The 19729-nt window shown below is 59.9% G+C and overlaps 1 protein-coding gene across 26 annotated transcripts in view; it reads left to right on the forward strand.

Annotated features, from left to right (window-relative positions):
- The window catches only part of PEBP4 (phosphatidylethanolamine binding protein 4), an 82585-nt gene that overhangs the window by 14483 nt on the left and 48373 nt on the right, over nucleotides 1-19729 (forward strand). For all 26 annotated transcript variants that reach the window (XM_068920593.1, XM_068920599.1, XM_068920592.1 and 23 more), the window contains one exon: nucleotides 630-762. In XM_068920593.1, coding sequence (XP_068776694.1) covers nucleotides 630-762 — 133 coding nt within the window. The remainder of the gene's footprint in view (nucleotides 1-629; nucleotides 763-19729) is intronic.

Genomic DNA, 19729 nt, shown 5'->3' on the forward strand with positions numbered 1-19729 from the left:
GGGGAGAGGAGGAGACACGGGGAGGCCGTTTTCCCAGCACTGCAAAACGGGCAGCCCTTGCTCCCGGGCTTGATGCTGCTGCTCCATTGCAGGCCGAAAAGCTGCCGCAGCGAGCAGCCAGCAAATGCACCCTTTTATCAAATGCTGAAGGTCCCTGGTTTAAGCTTTTGTAGGCTTTGGTGGGCTGCTAGATGGAGGGGAACAGCCAGGAGGCCAGGGCAAGAGAAAGGCTGCAAGCACGTGCTGCTTGCTTTGGGGGTGGGGGGGGGGTTTCCTTAATGTGCAGTATTAGTAGGAGCTTCTGCATTTAAAATATCCTTTCTGCTACTTTAGTTAACCAAAATGCTCTCTGAATGCAAATAACTTAAAATAAGCCTCTAAGACAAGCAGAGACTTAGCTTTGCTGGCTGCTGGAAGGTTTCTTCCTGGCCGCAGTTTCCTCCCATAACTCATGAGTTGCTCCCTTATGTTGGATCACACAGAAGGAGAAAATGCTCCATGCGGGAGTCTGAGCCGGGGAGCTACCCGACCCCTAACCGCTGGCCAGGACCCCCAGCGCCTAGGATGCTCGACCCCGCTTTGGTATCGCAAGCGGGAAGAGGGCATCCACTCTTTCCCTGTCTTTCCAGAGGGGATTTGGAAGTGGTCTACCCTGAGCTGGGCGACGTGGGCTGCACCTACATCCCCGCATGCCGCCAGTACAGGCACCGCCTCAGCCGGGAGTGGAGCAGCCCGAAGGTCCGGTACCCGCAGGCTGACAAGGTAAGGCCGCGCCGTGCTGCGGATGCAACCGAACCCGCCTCGCGAGCCGCTCGCTGGAAAAGCATCACGGAGATGCGTGCTGGAAACCGGCGCCGGGCAGAGACACCCAGTGGCTAGCGCGCGGCGGTGTCGGCGGCTCCCGCACCTGGCCTCCGGCCGCTGGCGCGGCGTGTGGACGCGGTTTGCTTTGGCGTGTGTGGTTTTGCGCCGCTGCTCCGTGGCTGTTTGCACTGCCGGGAAAGCCCCGTGGCACTGTGGTTACACTCATCTTACTGCTGCATCCTGCTTTTGCCTGAAATCAGAGTGACTCTTGAATATTTTTTTCTCTGCCTGCTTTCCCAGTGCTTCAGGATTTTGGTTTATGCTAAGCAGTGAGCCGGCTCTTTATGCTATTTTATAAAACTGTATCAGAAAACATGCTAACAGAGTTTGGGTGGTTTTGTAGTCTCTTGTAAAGCTTAACACAGGCATGCACATGCATGCTTTGACTTGCATTTGCATTACTTGCTGGTGTCTCCCATCATCCGTGTGACTTGTGTCTACCTGGTAAAACCCTGGCTAATGAAGTGGATGCAGTATCAGGCTGAGGAGACAATGTAAAATGCACGTGACAGTGGGGGGGGGGGTTAATGCAATGGGGAGGGGGTGACTGCAGACTTCTGGTAGCTGTATGCACCTGGTGACTAGCACAAAGTCGCGCTCCCTGTCTAATCTTTGCCTTCTCGGGGGCTGCATGGAAGAGGTGTGCATCCTGCATGTGCCGGGGTGGCAGGTCCTGCCTGGCTTTGTGTCACCCTGTGCAAGCAGTGCTCGCTGCTGCCCACCCGACCCTGGGCAGACTGGCTCCTCCACTTGTGTCCTGCTCCCGTCGCTGCTTTGAGCAAACCTGGGGGCATTTACGCTGGCGCAAGCGCCAATGTCAGCCTGGACTCGAGGAATCTCCTGCGTGCTGGTGAGCTCCAAGGCGTTCGCCCAGGGCGAGCTCAGACCATAGCGCTTTAGTCGCTGCAGACTGTGTGTCCCCAGCAGAGAAAGTGCCAGGCCCAGGCTGTGGAGGCAACACCCTGTGTATGATTATTACTGTTGGAAGATGGCAGAAGAAGGGTTTTCTTTTTTGTTTGTTTTTTGTTTCCTTCCCCCAAGGAAGTGGGAGAGCTGAGATTGCATGATCTCAGCAGCTAGAAGAAGAGTTATTAGTAGCTGTCCCGCGGGGTGATGATACTGCGGGCAAACGTGCTTAGCTCGGCGCTCCTGCTGCCGGGGATGGGGGGAGGCATTTGGCCGGCACCGGAGCCTGCAGGTAACCAGCAGCATCGCCCAGCCCTTCCCGGGGCGCTTTGCAGAGGCCGTTGCACACTCTCCCGTTTGCCACCAGGCGCTGAGTGATGGTTGCACGTGCAAACAAACCCTTCCTGGCCGTGGCACAGGGAGGTCTCGACGGGGAAACCTCAGTGCTGCCACTTCAACCCATGCAAAGTGACCGTCGAAGCGGCAGGGCCAGTGCAGGAACAAGGGCCCGGCCAAGCGCTCGCCTGCGGCGCGGGGTGCGAAAAGGGGAGCTGATGCCTTGGCGTCTCCGCCGGGCGCCGTGCGGTTGGCTGTGTTTGTGCAGTGCCACGAGATGGCACCATTGAACTTCACTAGCCCAGCGATGCCGGGACCGGAGGAACTGGGAGCACTGGGCTTTGCAGCAGAGGGGCCAGGGCTGCCCGGCGCCCTGGGCAGGCAAAGGAGGAAAAAGCCCACGGTGCAGTATCGGTGGGTGCCTTTGCCTTGGGGATGAGACCCAGTTGCGCGTCCCCAGCTTGCAGGGAGTCCTCGCCTGCGCTGCTGGTGAGACACCGCCAGCCCAGGGACCTTCCTTGGCTCCGAGCGTGGCCGCGGCCGCTGCTCTGGCCGTAACGGGTACCGGAGAAACCTGCCTCGCCTCTTGCTCATCTTGGCTTTACCCTGAAGTGTTAGGAATCGTGTTTTCTGGCTGCCTCGTTGCCGTCTAGAAAGTCTCTTCACCCTGTGGATCACATGTCTTGAAGTATAACTTTTGCTTAAAGATGCCTGTTTTGTTGTTTTTAAAACCACCACCAAAAAAAACTCCTTGGCAAAGGATGTCATAGATAAAACCATCTATCACTTGAGCATTGCTTTCCATCAGTAGCTGAAAACTCAGCTGTAGGCAGTAACTTCCCTTTTCTTTCCTTTTTGTTTTTTCCCAAGGCGCGGAAGCGAAGCAGCTGGCCTGCGGCAGCGCAGCCGGCAAACTGGCATCCTGGCATCCTGGCTTGCAGACCGCCGCTCTGCCGGGGAGAGCGTGCCGCCTCGCCTGGGGAGTCGGTGAGGCCCCATCCTCGCTCGGCCGCCCCGGGGAGGCGACTGGGCTCTCTGCGTTTTGGGAACTTGAAAACGAGAGCAGGCTGGTGAACCTGCTCCGGCTTGGCGCAGAGATGTGCAGTTGGGGCTGGTTATGTGCGCGTAGGTTTATTTGGGGGGGCTGAATGAGCGGCCAGCTGTGGTGGTGCTGGCGAGCGGGACGAGCCTCTGGGGAGCCCGGGAGCGACGGCTCCCGCCGTGCTCATAGCTGGCCACTGACACAGGTGGCGAATTTGGCATCGTTTCCCGCGGAGACAGACTTCAGCGCATCGCGCTGCGCAGGTGGCATCTGAGGACACCGGCCCAGCTTCTTCCCTTGGCTCGGTTTTATTTTCTGGCCTTCTCTTGTGGCGTCCGTCCGGGCGGCCTCAAAGCCGCGGGAACGCCGCCGCGGGTCGCCTCTGCCCCCAGCCTCGCGGTGGGAAAACCAGCGTTTGTTTTCCCACGAGAGGCTGGGCAGCCTCGCGTCGGTTGTGAGCTGACTCTGAATTGCCCCCTCCGGTTTTCCCTATAGGCATATAGCTTATTCATCGCTTTTAACTCCTGAGCCGGGTAAGATGCTTTCCAAAGTTGGAGGTGTTTGGGGGGGGAATTGCCCGACTAGGACCGCCCGCAGGCGAGGTGCCTGAGCCGGCTCGGGGCTGTGCGGCCGGTGGCACGCTGCCCCGTCCGCCGCGGGGATCGCCGCCGGCGCGGGAAGGGGCCGTGCCTCGCTCCGCGCTTCCGTGTGCCGCGGCTCAGCCTCAACTTCCCTGCTGATGCTTTGGGATCTCTTGGAGGAAGCGGTGAGCAATGGACTGCGTAAAGGGCTAGCTAAGCACTTTCTGTCAAAATCAGTGGCAGAAAACTAGGGTTTTGAGTACGAACACTTGTGTAGGAAGTGTCTGCTTTCTGTGGAACACTTTGTCTCCTCAAGAAAAACAACCACAAAAAACAAGCCAAATGCGGAGTGTTTGTTTTTAATCTTTGGAAATATTTATCAGTTTTCTGCTCTGGGGGAGGGGAGGGAATATTTCCCATCCTTGCGCCAGGCAGCTGCAACGGGTCTGGCAGAGGCCGTGTGCGGTTAAGGTCTCTGCTCGCAGCCGGCAAATTCAGTTGTCCCTTGACGCCGTCCTCAATGCCAGCGCTGGTCTGAACGTGCGTTTCTGGCCGAGTAAGTGCCCTGCCAAGGGAAAGAGGGTTCCCAGGTGTTCCCAAAGACCCTTGATCAAACATGACTTTAATTTCCCCAGAGGCACTCCTCCTTTTGACTTCCTTTGTGCAACGCTGTTCAGGAAGGCCGTTGGGTTTGGCTGCTATCTCTAGGCAGCATTGCTCAGGAGGGGGCGAAGGGATAGCGAACGTGCCGCCAGGCAGGGGAAGACCAACAGCTAATAGCCTGGATGTGTTGGAAAACCTTTAACTTCGCTGGAGCTAAGTGGGGAACATCTGGATAGACGGGAAACGCTCCCTCCTTGTCCTGCAGACGCCTCAATATTGCTTTGCTCAACCAAAAATAAATTGGAAAAGAAAATTGGACATTGCATCAATTTGGGGGCAAGTTTATAAATTCTGCAGCTAAGCAATCCCAATAGAAAATGATAGATCGCCGGCGAGCGCGCAGTCCCGGCCATGATGTATAGTCGCATTAGCCGAAACGCTGTATTACATGATTCTGTTTTATTACCACTGTTGGTGGCAGACAGAAAAACAGATTACGCTCGAGATCAAATCAATAGGAACTTTATTTACTGGCCTTTTAAAAACATATTTCTGCACTTTATAAAAACATACGGTAGATGCTATTGATAGGACTTGTCTGCTTGTTAAAAAGCAATTTGCCCGTAGCGCTGTTCTTAAGCTGCCGTTTACGGCGTTACCTGTTACCTGCTCTTCCAGCCTTCGGTTCCCATCGCAGCGTTTGACGACTTCCTTAGAGGTTTCTCCGGGTAGATAACGCCGCGCAGCCCGCCCCCCGGCTCGGCGGCTTCGTCCCGCTGGGGAGTCGCGCCCCTCGGTGCCGTTGGGGCTGCGGAGGTTTTTAGCGGGGTCCTGCTTGGGGAGGCAGCCGCCGGGCGGGCAGACCGTTGCTATGAGCAGCTCTGGCTTTTGGGGGGGTTTTCAGGCCCTTGGAGAGGCTTTTGGGGCTGAGAGCCGTGGCAATGGCCTCCTGCAGCCCCCCGGGAGAGGGCTGGGGAGCGGGGACCCTCTCCCGCGCCCGGAGCCCTCGGCGAAGCCCGGCTGCTGGCTGTGCTGCCGACGCGGCCCCGGCTCTGCTCCGCTTGCGGCCGCTCCGGGGACCGTCCGGCCTTACAAAGGGCTCTGTGTCCTGGGGCCCCGGAGCATCCATTTGAAAAATTATTTGTACAAACAAATTCATTAGCCCTTACAAGAGGAGACCAATGTCTGCCCGATTTCCTAATTGGGACGTGCTCTAATTGTGTCGTGCAGTGATTTGCAGCTGGCCAGAAGAGGAGGGTTTCTGAGCGGTGCTCAGGTTAATCTCGGGTCTCGTTAAAGATGGTTTTTAAGAATGTTCTTGACAATTTGCGTATCCTCGCTGGCGTGCAGCGCTGTCTAGGGTTAAGGAGCCACCAGCATCTCTCTCCCGATCCTGCCTGTGCTCCTTAAAACAACGGACAAATTCCTTCCCCCTGCCGTCGGCCCGCATCGCTTGGCATCCCGCTATCCCCACTGCAGCTCCCGGGCGATCCCGGCTTTGCAGCGACTTCTGAGCGCAGCGGGCTGGGAGCAGTCAAAGCCGGGGGGAAAGCTGCGTGCCGCGGGCTCTGCCGCGCTGCGGGAGCCCTGTCCCGTCCTGCCCGGCCGGGCCGGCGAGGCTGGGAGAGCCGCCGCTTTGCAGCCCCGCGGAGCAGCGGGAAGCGCCCGGCCGCCGCTTGGGACCCGTCCTCCCCGCCGAGGGGCCGGAGCGGCGCGCGGGGTGTTACTCCTCCGCGGGCCCTCGCCCGGCCCCGGGGGAGCCATGAGATGGCTGGTGCCGCATGCGATAAGAGCATCTTTCCGTGAGCAGTCTTGGCAGAAACGTCACTTTGCATCTGTCTCATTGCCGACACTTTTGCTGGACGTGTAACCATCCTGGACAAACAGCGTTTCCCTGCGGGCAGAGGGACAGGCTTCAGAGATGGGAAAAACGTATAGGTCACGTCTGCTTTCCTCCTTGCTGCTGCACTGGCATCCGCGCGGATGGAGGACAGACGCTGGTGCCTGTGTCGGCTGCAAACTGTTTGAAGTAGCTGATGATTTTACTTTGATCCCCGTAAACGCTATACAGTAATCAAAGTTTAAGCTGCTTTGGATGAAATAATTGCTTAACAATCATATAGGACAAAGTGATTCAACAAATGACAATTAGGACTTGTGATATACAGAACAGATGCATTCAGTGTACCATATTATAATGTGCTAATACGAGATTGACAGCACAATAATAGGAGAGAACAGCCACTCAGCCTATAATTCGCAACCAAATGTGAGGCTGTCCACAGAGCTCAAATCCCAACAGGCTGCAAAATTAGAGGTAGGAAGGCACAAGGTTCACAGAGACTCATTAGCAGGTTGGCTGTGAATTTCCAAGGGCGGGGGGGGGGGGGAAATTCCTGCTGGAGATTTGCAGGCTGCAACGCAAAGGGCGTGCGCGCAAGGGGGGGGAAAACCCCAATCCCCCGCGTCCCTGCGCAGCGGGGCGCGAGCCACCTGCGTCCCGCCGGGACGGCCGCCGTGCCCGGCTGCGCGCCCCGGTTTTGGCGCGGAGGCGCGTGGGCTGCGCTCGGGCAAGCGGCGGGCTCGGATGCCGTTCCCGTACGGCCCCGCGGGAAACGGGGGCTGGCGCGAGCGCGGAGGCCGGGTGGGCGCTCCCCCCCCCCCCCCCCCCCGGGAGCTGGGCGCTGCCCGAGCCCTAAACGATACTGATGGGTGACAGGGGCACCCTTTAGCCCTGTCCATGGCAATTAAGGCAGCTGGCTCGCGCTTGCTCTTCTCTTCGGGTGAATCGAGAGCCGGGGACGTGCGCGGGAGTGGAGGCTGTCAATCTCCCTCGCTTCGGAGGAAAGGGCCAGGGAGCAGGGTTGCGTGCGCGGCTCTGCGTTCGTCCCACGCGGCCGGGGGTCCTTCTCCCGACCCCGGCTCCCGGGGCGGCCGGTGCCTCGCTCCGAGGCTTTCCCGGCCGCAGAAATCCCCTCCGAGGTGGTGCCAAGCCGGCTGTTTTCTGGGCAGGTTCGTAGCTGAGGCCGTGCGTGATGCTGGTGCCAAAGTTTGCACCCAGTCCTCAGAGGAACCTGTTGGACTTTGAACTGGGAGGGGAGAGAACAAATATCCTTTTACCGATTGCATTTTGTTTGTTTTCTGTTTGTTTTAAGCTTGCTTTCTTAGACTTAAAACCCTCCGCAACATGCTGCGTGTGGTCTACTCCGGCCCCGCCGGCCGCTCGCTTTCTGCAAGCGCCGAAACTTTGCGCTGAGTGTAAAAGATCAAAGGAGCAAATGTTTCCAGCTCCGGTGACAAAACAGACTTCGTCTCATCTTGTGCTTTCCATGCACCGTGCACTTATTCTCACTAACGTATAATTTTATCATATTTTATTATTAAATAAACATGCCAGAAAACATACTTTTTGCGTGTGGGGGAGGATGAAAAGGTTTGGTAATTAAAACTTCTATCCATCAACGCGTAACTCCGAGAGATAATTGTGTTGCTTCTGCAGACGTATAGCTGGGGTTGAATCACGGGGTTTTGCGCTGCTGTCGGAGCGTGCGCGCGGGGCTGGAGCGCGCCGGGGCCGTGCAGGAGCCCGAGCGTGCGGGGTAGCGACCGCCCGCAGAGCCGAAAATCGGATGTTTTCCCTCTGTTTGGCGAGCCCCTGCCTTTGCAAAGCACCTTGGCACCGCTTCGCTTGCAACCCGTTAATCCGAAAGCTGCAGCGATGCCGGTCAGGCGGGTCGGTCGCACCTAAGCAGAGGGTTTTTTTTGTTGTTGTAGGCTGCAAGGCCGAGCTGGAGCATCGAATGAACCTATTTAAAATAAGCAGCCTAATTGCTTTGCCAGGCGGCGTTTGGGGTTTCCTGCGGGTGCAGCAGCAGGCACTGGCGTGGGGAGCCTGCGCGGCCCCCACAAACCGCCGCTCGGGAGCCGCGTGCCAAAACCCATCTGGGGTTTAAGGCGGCCTCGACGATACAGTCGATGGCAGATCGATGCGCCCCAAGGAGAAGTGTCACTTTTATTGCATCTCCCGCCATCCGGAGGACCTGCCTCGACTCTCGCAGAAGCGCCGGGCGGCAGCCTCCTTCGGCCCCTCCCGCTCCCCAAAATCGCCCTCGTTTGCGGGCCCTCTAATCAGGCGTGTTTAACCAGGGCCCGATCTCGGCTCTGACTGTGGCTGCTGGGCAGCTCCCCCTTGATTTAACGTGATGTCGGTCCCGGCTGGCAGGCTACTAGCACCTATAGGTGGAAAAACCCTTCCTTCCTCCGCGCCGCCTCGGCGGTTTGGGAGCTGCGCGGGGCTGGGAGGCGCGGGAAAACCGGCTGCATTTTTCCCACCGGTGCCTCGCCACCGCGCGGGAGCCTTTTGCCTGGATGAGTAATCCCCCCCGGCTCCGGGGGCTCTTCCTGCCGAAACCCCCCGCTCGCCGGCGGCGGGGGAGCGCCGTTATACAAGCCGGAGCCGCGAAGCCTATTTTGGAGCGCTCCTTCCTGCCTCCAAATTGCAGCTTCGGATGTGACAAGTTACAAAACACTTGAGTCATTTCTCTCTCTGCCTGCCTTTCCCCCACAAGGAGAAGCAGCTCAGTTTAGGGATTTTTTTTTTTTTTCAAAAAAAAAGAAAGAAAAAAAAAAGGAAAGGAAAAAAGCGAGCCGAGCGGCCCTGCCTCCCGCTCCCCCGCGCCGGCGACGCCGCGCGCGCTGTTTATGTAAGCTGCTCATGTTCTGCTGAGCTGCCGCCGATTCGGAGGAAAGCCCACGTCTGCCCACGTAGGATCTCCCGAGCCGGGTTGTGTAACGCCAGGCAGCGCCTCTGCCCGGCGCCGCCGGCCGCGTCCCGCTCCTTGGCCCGCCGGCGCCGGAGGAGCCCGGCGCCGCCAACAGCCCCCCGAAGGCTCGACGGCGGGACGGGGGCAGGAAGGCGCATTGCCATCTCAATGGCTCTTCGCCTAAGCGCTGGAGAATAGGAAAAGCTGGTGGCTGGTGTTGCTCCCAGCCTCTGCCAAACGCTATCTCAGTTATCGGATTTTTAGTTCTTTGCGGCGTTATGTTTTTATACATATTTATTCATGCAGAACAGAGGTGCTGAGCTATTCGCCCCTGCCACGGGGCTGATGGAGACACTGTTATACATAAGAATGCACCTTCATTTCCATCCTCACCACTTTGCAACAATCGAACTGTGTGCAACGAGGTTATTTTTATTCCTTATATGTTTTCTTTTAAGTGGGGGAAGGGGGGAAAAAAACGCTCTAAATTTGCCTTTTTGCTTGTATTAAAATTTCCCTCCTGAATTTCTATGAGCCACAGAAAGGCAGTGCATTAGCGAGCCCCGCTGGAGGGGAGGGATGCGTCTTGGGGCAAAGAGCAAGTTTATAACTATTTTTCTTTTAACTGGTGCTGTTAACTGTGCAGCAAACCATTCATCTGATTTAATAACTCATTCCCCCTACATGGAGACGGGGTATTATATTCTGGATATTGCTTTTCTTGGTACTGAGTGTCAAGGACGATTCCGTGTTTTCTAATAAAATACATTTTCATTGTAATTGAAATAATAATTTTCTGCACCTGCCTTTTCCCTTTATTTTGGGTACCAGATTTCTCCTCTCGCCAAGTCCCTATCTCTGGCGATGAAGCTCGCACGCTGTTTTTGCCGCTGGTGGGGCGAGCGCGGTGCGGCGCCGTGCTTGGCCGGGGCGCCCGCGGCGGCGATCGCCCCTTTAGGCCTCTTTCATCAAATCGACGCGTTTCTCCCCACCTCGCCCCGTGCTCGGACTCGCGTGCCAGGTCGCCTCTCCCTCTGGCAGGCGATGAAATCGTACGGCCTCAGCAGGCGCAATCCTGCCGGCGGGCGTTTTTCCCGCGGAGGGAGCGTGCGGCGCTGCCGCAGCACCCTGGCCCCGGGCGCCGCCGCTCCTCCCGGCGCGGGATCTGCAGGGTTAACGCCTTTAAACAGCACTCGGGCCTTCCTTTCGTGTTTTCCTCGCCTGCCGGTCTCTTAACTAATCATTTGATCCCAGCATCTCTGTGCAAGGCAGTTTAGAAACGAATCGGAGGAAGGAATTAACTAGCGGCTCAGAGCAGCGGCGGATCGGGGCCGGGCGCTTCGTGCCGGCGAGGACGGGCCCCGCTGTCGGCGGAGCCGTAGCCCGCGGGCGTGCGGCGGGAATTCCCTCATTAAACAAATATTTGGCGAGTGGGAGGAGGCTGGAGGGGGCGGCAGCTGCGTGCCGAGCCGTGCCGTGCCGTGCCGACGGCGCGCCGCTCCCGCGGGCCGTTCCCGAGGCTTCGAGCGGGACCGGCTGCTTTTCCCTTGGAGCGGGGGGGTTTTTTCCCACGCCTGCCTTGGCCACCCGGCGTCCGCCACCCGCTCGCGCCGCCCGGGAGCCTTCCCGGGCTAACGGGGCCGAGCGCGCCGCGGCTCTCGCCGCGTTTCTTCTGGCTGGAGTGCGCGCGCGCGAAAAGGCGGCCGCCTCGCGGCAGTGAATTAAACGAGGATGAGAGGCAAACGCCGGCGCTGGCAAAACCCTAGGGAAGGATCCGTCAGCTCTCCGCGTCGTCCCGGGGCTGCAAGCCCCGCGCCGGCGAAATCTGGGCGCTTCGTTTCATTCGCTGTCAATCAGCGTCGCCGCCGCCGATGCACCTTCCTCTTTGCACATCCCTCCTTTCTTTGGGCGATGCCCAGAGCTCCCTTGTATCCCAGCCAGGCAGCCCTCGTCGCCGAGCGATTAAATCATCGTGAAAAATGAGAGACGGCGCTTCTCAAACATAATAGTTTAAAGAAAAAAAAAAAAAAAGGGGGGGGGGGCGGCGAGGAGCGGGCGACTCCGGGTCTCTCTGCTCTGCTGCGTCCTGGCGTCGGCAGCGCGCGCTCGGGCGCCCCGATTCCTCCGGCGGCCCCGGTCCCGATTCCACGGTCCGGCGGCCGCGCGCCCTTCCCGGGGCGGCCGGTGGCATCGCCCCGCTCTCCGCCCGGCGCGTCGGCTCCGCGCGTTTCCAGGCTTCGCCCCGCGCTCGCTGCTCCTCCGGCCGCGGGGCCGGTGCCGACGGCCCCGGGGCGGGTTGTTTGTCTGGGAAAACGGCATTAAAAATAAGTTGTTTAGCGCTTGCTTGGCCGCCAAGTGGGGCAGCAAAGGGCTGGATGAGCGAATGCTTTTTAATTTCAGAAATGTCACTGAGTCACGAATGAGTCATAATTATAACGGGAGACATTTCCAAGCCGGTGCATGCCTCGGAGACGTCTACCAGGGATATTAGAGCTGTTTGTAAAAGCCAGGCCTTGCCCCGTCTCTCTCTCTCCCCGCCGCTCTCCGGCTTTCGCGCTTCCCGCTGGCGAGGCGACAGCACGTCCTGCAGCGGCGCCGGTGACGCGGGCCGGCCGCCCCGTCTCGCTAGCCGGGCGATGCTCGTTTGGGCATTAAAGCTCCCCATCAGGTGGCAGGCGTCTGTTAAAGCGGCTCGTGTCCCCGCTGCCTCTGACCTGCCCCGGGCTCGGGGCGGCCGGGCCGGGCAGCGCCGCGGCGCTCGGCTCGACCCCGGCGGGCCGGGGGCTCTGCCGTGACCCCCGGCAGCGCCGGCGCTTCGGGGGCCGGTCCGCGCGTGGCCCGAGCGCGCCCGGCCTCAGCTGCGCGCCGGGGAAGCGCATCGTGGCGCCCGGCGCCGAGCCGCCGGTTTTGCTGTTTTCTCCTCCTTAGGGACGCAGTCCTTTTTTTTTTTTTTTTTTTAATTAAAGATTGCCTGGAAACGACGTCTCTTACCGCCGCGCTCGGCACCAACCGTCCCCGCGGCCGGCGCCGGGACGCTCCCCCTGCGGCCGCAGGCGCTCGGAGCCCGGGGCAGCCCTGGCCTCGTCCCTGGCCTTTCCACCCCTCCCGTTAGCAGCCAGCCCATCGTTATGCCTCCGGGTCTAATTAACGACGCGGCGGTGGTACGAGCAGGGTCGAAGCGAGGCGCCCGGACCGTCCGGCCTCGCTCGGCGCCGGCGGTGCTGCCGCGCGGCGCCCGGGACTCGGCACAGCGGCGCGCTCTCCGCCTCGCTCCCTCACCAAATAGCATTAAATATTCCTGAGCTGTGAAAGTCTTGGACTGATTTTATTTTCCATAAATAAACTTGTTTGGAGATATTTGGAGATGGGCCTAAGCTGCAGAGCTTGGCACGGGTCCCAAAACTCGTCGCTGTTTGGGCTCGAGGGTTTGGTTCAGCATTGTTTCCGGCTTATTTTAGTTTTAAGGGTTTGAGCGCGTGGAGCTGCCCTCAAAGGAGCAGCTCTCCGAGGGCTCTTCCGATTTCGCCAGCGCTGCCGGGCACGGCTAGCGCGCGGCGGGGGGCAAACCGAGCCGCTGCCTCGCCGGCTGGGGGCGGCTTGCAGGAATTTGGGCCGGCAGCGGAGGAGCCGCGCGTTTTCCTGGGCCCGTGCCGCGGACGGGACGATGCCCCTCGCCGAGCCGGGCTCGCCCGTCGTTGAGCGGGTTGCTTTTGGGTCAAAGGAGGGGGGAGGGAAAAAAAAAAAAAACACCCCGCAAAACTCCTCTATTTATTTATTTTCAAATCAGGGAATTAAGTAGGAGAGTTTTGACAACCGTGTTTGCGCGGTGCCCGGGGGGAGCGCGGGGAGGCCGGCCGCACGGCGCGCGGGCGAGGAGGGAGGCAGGGAGGGTTTGCGTTCGGTTCTCTTCCCGGAGGGGCAGAGCACTTTCCGCTCGTCTCACGCGTGCCTGATTAATCGTGACAAGTACAGGATTGCTCTTTTGGTGAGCGCGCGCGCTCCCAAAAACCCGTGCCGTCCCTCCGCCTCGGCTCCCCTTCTTCTCCGTCACTTTTCAGGTGCGCGCTGAGCGGCGGCGGCGGGGGGGAAGGAGCCTCCTCCGACCCGTGAGCCCTGCCGCATCCTCATTAACTCGGCCACGTGTTGCCGCGTCGCCTGCGGGGACAGCCGCGTTTTTAACGAGGCTCCGCGGAGGCCGCTGCGGCGACAGCTTCGTGTTGACAGCCGCGGCGGCGGAGGAGCGGTCCTGCTGCCGCTGCGCGGGATGCGGGATGCGGGATGCGGGATGCGGGATGCGGGAGACGAGGCTCCCGCAGGGATGCGCGACTCGTGGCCGCCTCTCGTGGGGTTTGCAAGCCGCGCCGGCGCGCCTCGGCCTCTGGCTGCACCCAGGAGAGTGACAACTGGGAAGGTTTCGGTGCGGTTCACCCCATTCCCGTGCCGTCGCGGGTTCCTCGCGGTGCGAGCTTTTGTCCGCTCCTTCCCCAAATCCGGCTTTTCCCCAGGCTTGCAGCTGAATGCCGGCAGCTTCACCGCCGCTCCGCTTCCCCGGGGCGGCGCACGCCGGCGGTGCAAAGCTCGGGGACGGCCGGGGCGCCGCCGGCCTCGCGGCAGCATCCCGGGGCAGAGCGACTGGAGCTTTCCAGGCGGGCCGAGCCGCCCCGGCGGCGAGGTGGGGGATCTGCCTCGAAACCTCTTCCTTTCTGCTCGATTGGGACGTTTCACAGCTAAAGGGCTCCTCAGGTTTGCGCCAGGGCTGCCTCGACGCCGAGGGATCCCGGTCCGTCGCCGGAGCTCCTTGACTCTATTCTCATGCAAATGCGCGCGAGCTGATAGTCTGAACGTCGAGTGGATTATTTCACCCCCAGATGAGCTGCTTTAAGGCCAATTTTTTTTCCTTTTGGTATTTTGAACCGAAAAAGAAAGCCCACAATGAAACCCAGCTTGTAATTCCGTTTTATCACCCAAAATCTGTGCAGGAAACACACTGCTACCCTTTCTCTCACGCACCCTGAGATAAATGAAGAAATATGACATAATGACACCCTCTAACGGCTTTATTGCACGCGCCCGATAATTGCATCGGCAAACGTTTGCACGGTAATTAAAGCGAGGCGAGAGTAAACCAGGAGAAATCAATTAACGGAGCACCGCGGTCAGGCGGCGGAGCCCGGCCGCGGCGGGGGCACGCCGGGCGCCGCGCTCCCTCCTCCCCGGGCACGGCGGGGCTCCGCTTTTCCCTTTTTCTCCCTCCCTCCGAGTTTATGCAGCGCTGCCGGAAGCGCATGGAAACGCGCGTCATTTAAAGCAGGATCGGAGCCCCGCCGCGTGCGGAAAGGCGTTTCGGGTGTGCCCGGACGAGGCAGCTCCCGCCGCGGGAGCTGCAGCCTGTGCAAGCGCCGCTGCCGGCGTGCTCTGCCGCCGCGTCCTCCCCGGTGGCTTAACCCCTCTTTTGCCCAGAAACGGGCTTTTTTGCCGGTGCGGCGCTCCGGAGGACAGGGGCAAGGCGTTAGCACCCAGCCGCGCGAACGCACAAGCCGGGCTGCGAGCGCTGGGCGCTTTGCACTCGAGGGACGAATCTCACCCTGTGCCGTGCACTTAAAAAAATAGCTCAAAGCCACCAAAACAAACCCTTCCTCGGCACGTGCAGTTCCTTCCCCCGGGAGAGACTGAAAGAGAGAGCGAGCCGCACGTGACAGATGTTAATCGCATCACTTAATGCACTCCTGGAAGGCACTCGGATGCAAGGGCTGCGGAAGAACCGATACGGAGGAGAATAGACTATTGTTTTGCATTTCCGCCAGCGGCCGCGGCGCGATACCCAACCCCGGCGTACGCAGCTCGCCGGGACGGTGCAAAGCGCAGCGCCGAAACTGGGGGGTTTCAAACGCACGTGTGGGGAACGTGCCCGCTTACAACACATACACTTTGTTTAAAAAAGAAGGAGGGAGGGAGGGAGAGGAGCCCCTCACATCGCGTGCCGCGGCCCCTTGGAGCGCGAACGGAAAAAAAATCCCACAAAAAGACGTTTCCAGCTTGCCTGCACCTCCCTGAAGGGTTCATCGATTCGGGGGAGTCGCAAGAGGGGGGGAAACGGCGATTTCGGGGCGAGTGGTGGTGGGCGATCATGCCTGCTTCGCGCGTGAGCATCCCCGTGCCAAAACCCGCGCCGAGCACGCTCCTCCCGCCCTCGGGGATAATGAAAACCCGTCAAACGTTCGCCGCAAACCTGAGCAGCGCTATTAAGCGAGGGGGGGGCCGGTGCGGCGGCGTGCCGCGGTCTGACCCGCTGACTGCAGCCGCCGGCCCCCCGGGGCGCCTGCCGTCCGTCACCCGCCTGGGCCGCGCCGCCGGAGGTCCCGGCAAGTCGCAAACTTATTGCCTGATCGCATTCGCAGGCATGAAGTCCCCTTGCTCCGTATGTACCGAAATCCGAGCAATTAGGGATTTAAATGAAGCTGGAATCCGCGGCGCAGAAAATGCTTGTTTTAGCGTGAGATTGGGCAGAGGTGAATGACCTGCAGAACCCCTGGTAATGAAAGCTCTTCACAGCTTGCCGTGTTTCGCTGCATGGTAATTGCTGCAGCCTGTGATATGGATCTGGCTGTGCTAATGATGCACTGTTCCTTTTCATAGGACTCATTTGAGCTTCGCATTTTTCACAGATTTCAAAGAAACGAGGCATCGTAGGAATTAACACATTAACATGGACGTCTTATCACTTTGCATATTTAAGATTATTATTTAAAGCGCTCGAGCCGTATTGATTAACAAAGCGATCGGGGGTCGGATCGCTTTGGGAGACGGTCACTCGCGGGGCTGCGCTAGAGACAAATTAATTGTGACGCACGCGTTCGCTGTGCTCGGTGGGGCCGTGTCGCCGCGGTTTGTGTTTCATTTGAGATGACAAGATGGATATATTAGAACAAAACATACATTAGAGGGGAAAAAAAAAAAAAAGAAAGATTTTGGATGAGAATAAAAATCCTACTAACTTCCAAACGCAAGCCACATCCAAGGGAGGCAGTTGGCTTGTCTCCTTAGTTTATTATTAAATATTGTACTAAGGAGGGAAGTTCTGAGCTGAGCATCTTTTCCCTCCTGTTCCTGGCAGGAACGGTCGGTGGGGTGGGAAGGGCTATTTCTTGTCTGCATCAAACTCTCTTGGCCGAGGCGGTCTCTGGGTTTGGGGCGAGAGGTGGTGATGGGGCACCGGGTGGCCTGGCCGCGCTTTCGGATGCTCGCCGCTCCGAAGCAGGAAATGGAAAAGGCGGCGAGCTCGCCGTCCCCTGCGAGCGCGTGCTCCCGAGGGCCTCCGAGATTAATTTCTTTCCTTGACCCTGGGGGCCGGCGCAGCCCGACCCCGATGCCGGAGGGCAGGCGAGGGCAGCCGGAGCGAGCGCAGGGGACCGGCCGGGAATGATAAGGAGCGTCGGCGCCCGGGGTTCGAACGAGGCGCAAAATGGCATTTCCAGTTAACTTAATCACGGCGCGGGAGCCGAGACTGGATGCAAGCGCTCGAGATTCAATTACCGTCCCCGGCGAGGCTGCCCCGGGGGAGCGACGTGCCGGCATCCCCCATCCGGCCGGCTGCGCGGAGCGGCTCCCCGGGGAGCCCGGCCCGAGCCCTTCGCCCTCCCCGGCCGCCGCGGGGGCCATCCGCAGCCGGGGGTGGTCAGCAGGAATGAAGAGCAGCAGGCTTGCGGGGTGCCGGCAGGGACGGCACCTTATTCTGCAAGGAACGATGGGGATCTCGGCGGCGGCGCCGCCGCGCAGCTGGGGAAACCGAGGCAGGGCGAAGGGCGGCTTCCCGTGCCGGCCCCGGAGGCGGAGGGGGCGGGAGACGCTCTGGCGAAGGGTGCCCAAGGGATCTCGTGTCCCCGCGTGCCCCGGCGCGGGATGACCCCCCCCGTCCCCGTGGCTTTGCTGGCCGGGGACGAGGACGGCGACCCGCTCGGCTGGCCTTCCTCCAGCGCCGCGCTCCCTCGCTCCCGGGAAAGCCCCGCTGCAGCCTCGGGCGCCGGGGTCCAGGCGTCGGGCGCTTGGCTGCCCCAAGGCCGCCCGGGGGGGCGGGATTGGATTAGGGGGACTAATGTCTTTCCCCTGAGGTTGCCCGTTGCGCTGTGCTCTTTGTTTCTATATAAGAAAATCAAACCTGGAAGAATAAGACATCGCTCGCTATTCAGTTTTCCCCCAGTATTTTATGCCTTTATGGGATTTGGATAGCATCAATAATTATTTCATGAAAACTTTTTCAATTCGTTTGTGCTGCTTTTTTTGACTGCGCAGCTCGCTCAGCTCTCCGTCGGGGTGCGCCCGGCCGACCTTCCCCGTCTCCATCGCCCCTCGCTCAGCCTGTCCCGTCCCGCTCCGCGTAGCATCCCCCCTCCTCCTCCTCCTCCTCCTCCTCCTCCTCCTCCTCCTTGCTTATGATGATCGGTTTTGATGCCCCCGGCCGGCCGGGGTCCTGCCGCCGGGGCGCCCGGAGAGGGGAGCAGGAGCAGCTCCTGGGCGCGCTGCCCGCTCCGAGCATCCCCCTTCCCGGCAGCGCCGGCGCCAGCTGCTCCGCCGGATAATGAGAGCGAGTTTAAAAAACTTAAAGCCTCTTCCTGCAAGCCGGTGACTGACACAAATGGAGTTCGTATTTAATCATCTGTTAACTCGTTGTCTATTATAGCTCTTTAATAGCACCATAGATATTCTTAATGAAGCATGATTTAAGGTATTTACAGCTCTAGGACCGACAGACATCACTCACAGTGTGCAGGTAATGAGGCGTAAAACAGCTCTGGAAACCGTAAAAATAGGAGAGAGAGAGCGAGCGAGCGAGAGCAGGCGAGGAGCTCGAAGCTGAATTGTTCCAGGGTTTGTTTTAAAATGTTTAGGCATTTAAAGTCATTTCAGCTTTTCCGAGGTGTCTGGTAGCAGGGAGTTCGGCGACACCCGCTGCCGGTAACCCCTGCCGCACCGCCGGACCCTCTTCCCCATCGCCCAGCTCCGAAACAGGGAAACGGGCAAAGGAGAGACCAGATTTTTTTTAAAAAATCCATTTTTCACACGGGTGTAATTAGGCAGGGGGGAATTAGCTGGTGCAAAACGTCGCCGAATCACCGTCCCGGCCCCGGACAGCGCGCACGAGCGGCGCGGGGACCGAGGGTGCCGGCTGGCCCGCGACCACGGCCAGGAAGCGATGGGCCTTTTCTTTGCTCGTTTTCAAATGTCACCCTGCGAGATCTTTTATTTTTTTTTTTCCTCCCCTTAAAAAAAAAAAAAAACGCACACAGAAACAAAAAAATAATAAAAAAAAAAACCCACCCAAACCCAAGCCAAGATTCGGGAAAATAATTTGTGACTGAGGTGCCACTCCGCATCAAAATATTTTTTCAGGAGATGTCAGATGTCACCAATCCATATGTCGCCCCGTGTGATAGTAATTGGCTCGGAAGGCAGCGCTCCGTCGCAGGGGCCGCTCGCCGCCGCCTCCTCGCCCGCCGGTTCACGAACGTGTCGCTTCTCCCGCGGCCGTCCCCGGGCTCCCGCGCCTCCGCGGGGACGCCAAGCCGCCCGTCGGTAACTCGGGAAGCGGCGATGGAGCAGCAAGCGCGGGAGCGGGGCAGGACGGCGGGCGCAGCGCCGCGGCGGCGGGGAAGGCGTCCGGGTGCAGCCGTCCCCTCCCCGGGGACACCCGGCGCCTTTTTTTTTTTGCACTGGGGAAAGCGATGCGTCTGAAACGGCTCGCTTCCCGGCGCCGTTTCCTCTGCCGTCTCGCTGGTCTGGCTTTCGGTGGGTGCCTTGGCCGGCTTCGCCTTTGCGGGTCCTGTTGCTTTCCTGCGCAAGCGGCGAGGAGGGCTGCAGCCGTCCCCGCCGGCGCCGCCGGACCCTGCTTTTTCCCCTCGGGGGCTAATGAGAAGCGAGCGCTTGCAGGGCCTCGCGCTCGGCGTTTCCAGCGGCGTGCACCCCTCGGAAGACGCCGCTGCTCTCCTCTCCTAGCAAATCGCCTCGGCCGGGGAACAGACTTTCTAGCAAATTGAGACTCTTGCCTTAACGATCCCCGGGTTAATCAATTAGACCATTAGGGCTGCGTAAACATGCGGCCGGGGAGGCGAGGAGAGCAGAGGCGCGGGGGCCCCCCGGGGCTGCAGCGCCGGCTCCTGCCGCTTGTCCCCTCGGGCGAGTCCTGCGCGACAGGGTGAACGCTGCTGACCTATTTTGCAGGGGGAACTGCTGAGGTTATGGTTTCCGACAGCGAGGTAGAAACCTCTCTCAAAAACCCTCCCGCGCTCTGGCGCTCTGTTTCCCCAAGCCGCTGCTTGGTTGCAAGCGGTTTCTTGGCCTCGCCGCCGCCGCCCCCCTTGCCGTCCGCCGGGGAAGAAGGAGCTCGAAGCGCTCCTTGGCGCAGCGTCAGCAGCAGCAGCAGCATCGCTAACGCCGGCGCCCGTTATAGAAACTTTGCAGTACTGGGGCCGAGCCAAGAAAAAAGCCCAGATTGACTCCGAGATCTCAGCTGGCGCTCGCGGCGCTCCCGCCCCGAAGGAGGAGACGTCGCGCTTCGGCTCTCGCCCGCGGGCTGGGGGGCCGCCGCGGCGCCCTGCCCCTTCGCCGGTCCCGCCGGGGGCTTCCCGCGCGCCCCGGCG

This window comes from Struthio camelus, chromosome 27, assembly GCF_040807025.1.
Source record: "Struthio camelus isolate bStrCam1 chromosome 27, bStrCam1.hap1, whole genome shotgun sequence".
Taxonomy (NCBI): Eukaryota; Metazoa; Chordata; class Aves; order Struthioniformes; family Struthionidae; genus Struthio; species Struthio camelus.